Below are 3,734 nucleotides of genomic sequence, written 5' to 3'. Positions count from 1 at the left end.
GCCGGCTTCCCGAGGAAGGACGCCCGTCGGGTGTCCTCTCCCCTTCGCCCAAGAGGGAAAGGCTGCCCGGGGTGGCAGCAGCAGCCGGCCAAGCAGCGGTGGCCATCAGGTAGGGGCAACCCCGCCGGGCGCCCGCGCCGGCCCCGCAGCATCCCGCGCCGGGCGGTTCGCGTACTCACGGCTCTGCGGGGCTCCGGCGGCTCCGGCGGACGAGGAGGAGGCGGAGGCCGGGCAGGTGAACCCTCGCAGCAGCTGTCTCCCCGGCCGCTGCTGCTGGAAGCCGCCCGACCTCTCTACCCACGGCCTTCGGCAGGGCTTGAGTCCCCCGCGCCCGCCGCCAGCGTGGGAGGGCGCCGGGGGGCTGCAGGCGGCGGAGACGCTCCGGCCGGCTCCGGGGAGCGAGGGAGGGAGGAAACGAGGGAGGAGGCAGGAGGCAGGACAGCTCCCGGCCCCGGCCCGCCCTCCATCTGCGGCTACACCGGGGGGAAGCCGAGCGGCGCCCGCTGTCGGGGTGCTCCGCGCCTCACTGCCTGGGAAACTTGGGAAGCTCGGCGGGGAGCGCCCATCCCCTGCCCCGAGGGCCGCTCCAGCCGAGGGAAGCGTCCCCGTGCGCACCAGCTGGATGGCGCGGACCCTGAGACCCGACGACATCAACCCCCGGACGGGGCTTGTGGTGGCTCTGGTTAGCGTCTTTCTGGTGTTCGGCTTCATGTTCACCGTGTCTGGCATCAAGGGAGAGACCCTGGGAGACATCCCGCTGCTGGCTATCGGGCCGGCCATCTGCCTGCCGGGCATTGCCGCCATCGCCCTCACCAGAAAGACTGACGGCTGCACCAAATGTCCCGAGAACATGCGTCCGTGCTGCAAGGAAGTCAAGGACCGGGACGGCATGGAGCTGCTAAGGACCCCCTCGGACCTGGAGTCTGGCAAGGGGAGTTGTGACGAGCTGGCCAGGAAAGCTTACCGCAAGGACAGAAGAGGGCTGAGGGGAGAGGACACCGTGTTCATTTGCACCACCAGCACCACCGCCGCTGCCACGGCAGAGTGCAAGAGCCTCACCAAAAAGGTGGAGCAGGAGGAGATGCTGAAATACCTGGACTGTTGTTACCCAGAGATGCCAGAGAATGTGTTAGTGGGAGATGTCTCCACATACAGTGCCTTGGAGAAGAAGAGCTCTTCTCCCAGCAGGGACAGCACTCCTTGCCCTGACATTGAAGACAACATTTTTGTGGCTCCTAAAGATAGTATCATTGTCTGCTCTTACAAGGATAACAGCCCCTATGACAGGTACTGTTGTTACATAAACCCCACTGGAGTCAATTCAGACCAGGAGACCATTGTGTGAAAGATGCATACCTTATATATATGTATGTATACAAAACTGCAACTTCAACTTCTTGATAGGGGATAATATAGCTGACTGCATGGGACAATCCTGATACTATTTCAATTTAAAGTGGTATGTGACTGATACTCAAACCTTTTGTGCCTGAAGTACACTTTCTGTAAGTAAACAAGCATGTTTAAAGAATTCAATTTTTCATTTTTGGAAAAAAAGAAATTTTATTTTATTTTCTTCCTTTTCCTCCCTTTTGTTTTCCTGCTGCCTGTTGTACCCAAGCCTGTAGGTACTCTGGCAGAAGGGCAGCAGTGGCTGTCAGCTGAGATCAAGAGCTGAATGAAACTCTGGAGCTGTCGGTAGCAAAGAATGTGGTGCTCTATGGCTGAATAAGTTTTTGAAATACTGTCACTTCATTTTGGGAGGGATTGAGATATGTCAGCATGAACTCCAATAGCTGCCTGATGTCAGGGAGTGTAGAAATCGTTTGTCTCCCTTCGTCCTGGCTGGATTTCATTTTCCTTTGTGTCAAGGAATAGATGTCCTGACCCCATGGGCTCTTCTGAAATTCTCCTAGGAACCATATAGGCTCAGGAGAGTTTTCAAAGACTAACCTATCATCAGTAGCATGAACATAGATTTATTAGCTTAATTTTCTACTAGTCTAGAGTTCACTGGAATGTTTCTAACACTTTTGGATTTTAGAGGCATACTTGACAAGGAGAATGCAACATGAACACGACACAGTTCTTGCAGACTAGGAGCAGATGTCAGTGAACTCAGGTCTTTAAAATATATTTCAGTACCTCAAAAATCACTTCAGGAATAGACTTCTGTGAGTTATGTTCTGAGTGGGATCTGACTCTTCTGAAAATGCCATTTTTTTGTGCCTTTTCTAAAATGCCAGATATTTCGGTATCGGGGATGCATGGTGACAGTCCACTCGGGGGTCTCAAAGCCATGCTTTGCTGGGAGAAGGGAACAGAGGAACTGACTGAAAGATGGTTTTTTCACACCTTATGTATACATAGCAAGAAAATGTGAAGTGAGTAACTTCATTCAAATTCAGAGCCTGCAGTCTACATACTGAAATACAAATCCTGGCTGTTCTATCCAACACTAAGTTGCATGTTCCATGCTGTGCATAAACATCCTACCTGACCTCTACAATGTAGGGAACAGAGATGTGGTGTAACACAATGTGCATGCTAAGCAGCTACTCGAAGTGTTCAGGTCTTAGGGTAACAGTTGCTAAAGCATAGAGTAATTTGCTAGCATCTCACAAAGCCCCAGTTCCTATATGCAAACTCCCAGATTGCCAAAAAGTTCCTGTGTGATGAAAGTCTTAATAGCTGCTCCTACTTAGATGGTTTTTTTGTCAACCCTAAGTTGTATCACAGAAATGTATTGAGTTACCAGAGTAGGAAATATGAAAAACAGCCTTTAATTTGTAGCAACCTGAGATGTAGTGTAGAAAATGAAAAGGAATTTTGCACTCAAATGAGGCTTACCCTGCCCATGGAATTGTTTGAAAAGTGAATGTAAATTTTATACATATATTTATGTGTGAATTTGTTTGCTTGTTGAGAAACTTACATCAAATCATAACAGACAACCAGTCTCTGAACATGTTTCCAGAAGAAGGAAACTATTTTCTGGCTAGCTTGGTGTCTTTCAGACCAAGTAAGATGTTAACTGTTTGGCTAGGCTTTGATGGGGCATCTGGATACTACTAGGATAAATTCAAAAAATACTAGGTAGTTGAAGTCAGGCAAAAACTCTGAACAGGTGGTTACAGGCAGCTGTGCTGCTCAGGCATGCAGCAACAGTACTGTGGTAATAAATGAACACCTGCACTCTGTGCAGCCCGCCCAGCTTTTATCCAATGAGCAAAGAGATTCCACAAAAACAGACTCTCTCCCTGACATATTCAACTTCTACATAAAAGCAATCAGTTGTTGTCAGCAGCTTGCCTCCTGCTTGGGCTTAGTCACTGCAGGACCTGATTCTGCAACGTGCAGAGCAAGTCTTTAATGGCACCAGGAAGTCTTATTGCATGACCTGTGAGCCAACAGCTAAAATACTGCTGTTGCAGAATTTTTAGTTCTTTTGCTTTCTGCCTCTATGCAGAGCAGGTGAGGGTTCTCACTGCATGCCTGGGGTGCTCAGCATCCCTGGAGATCAGACCCACCATGAGAAAGCAGGCTACTGGGTCCTGCCTGCTGCCTTTGACAGGGTTGTGAGTAATCACTTGCCTTGCATAAGAGAGCAAGGCACTGGGAACCTAGATTTGTACAGTTCTGCAAATATATCTACAAGAAGAAGTCAAGTTTTTCAATTTTGTCTAGGATTAGATGTTCTCTGTCAAAAGTTACATGGGCATTTTCAAGAAAAG

General features: G+C 49.7%; 1 protein-coding gene across 1 annotated transcript; it reads left to right on the top strand.

Annotated features, from left to right (window-relative positions):
• Positions 1 to 240: 240 nt before the first annotated feature.
• TMEM215 (transmembrane protein 215) lies at positions 241 to 3,327 on the top strand. Its single transcript, XM_030258274.4, has one exon. The coding sequence runs from the start codon at positions 623 to 625 to the stop codon at positions 1,343 to 1,345; it is 723 nt and encodes a 240-aa protein (XP_030114134.1). The 5' UTR covers positions 241 to 622; the 3' UTR covers positions 1,346 to 3,327.
• The last annotated feature ends 407 nt before the right edge of the window (positions 3,328 to 3,734 follow it).

This window comes from Taeniopygia guttata, chromosome Z (assembly GCF_048771995.1).
Source record: "Taeniopygia guttata chromosome Z, bTaeGut7.mat, whole genome shotgun sequence".
NCBI classification, from domain to species: Eukaryota; Metazoa; Chordata; class Aves; order Passeriformes; family Estrildidae; genus Taeniopygia; species Taeniopygia guttata.
Note: the sequence above shows the minus strand (reverse complement) of the source record. Positions and strands in the feature narration are given on the sequence as shown.

Coding starts and splice junctions, on each gene's coding strand:
- TMEM215 (XM_030258274.4), top strand. CDS start 623: ATGGCGCGGACCCTGAGACCCGACGACATCAACCCCCGGACGGGGCTT.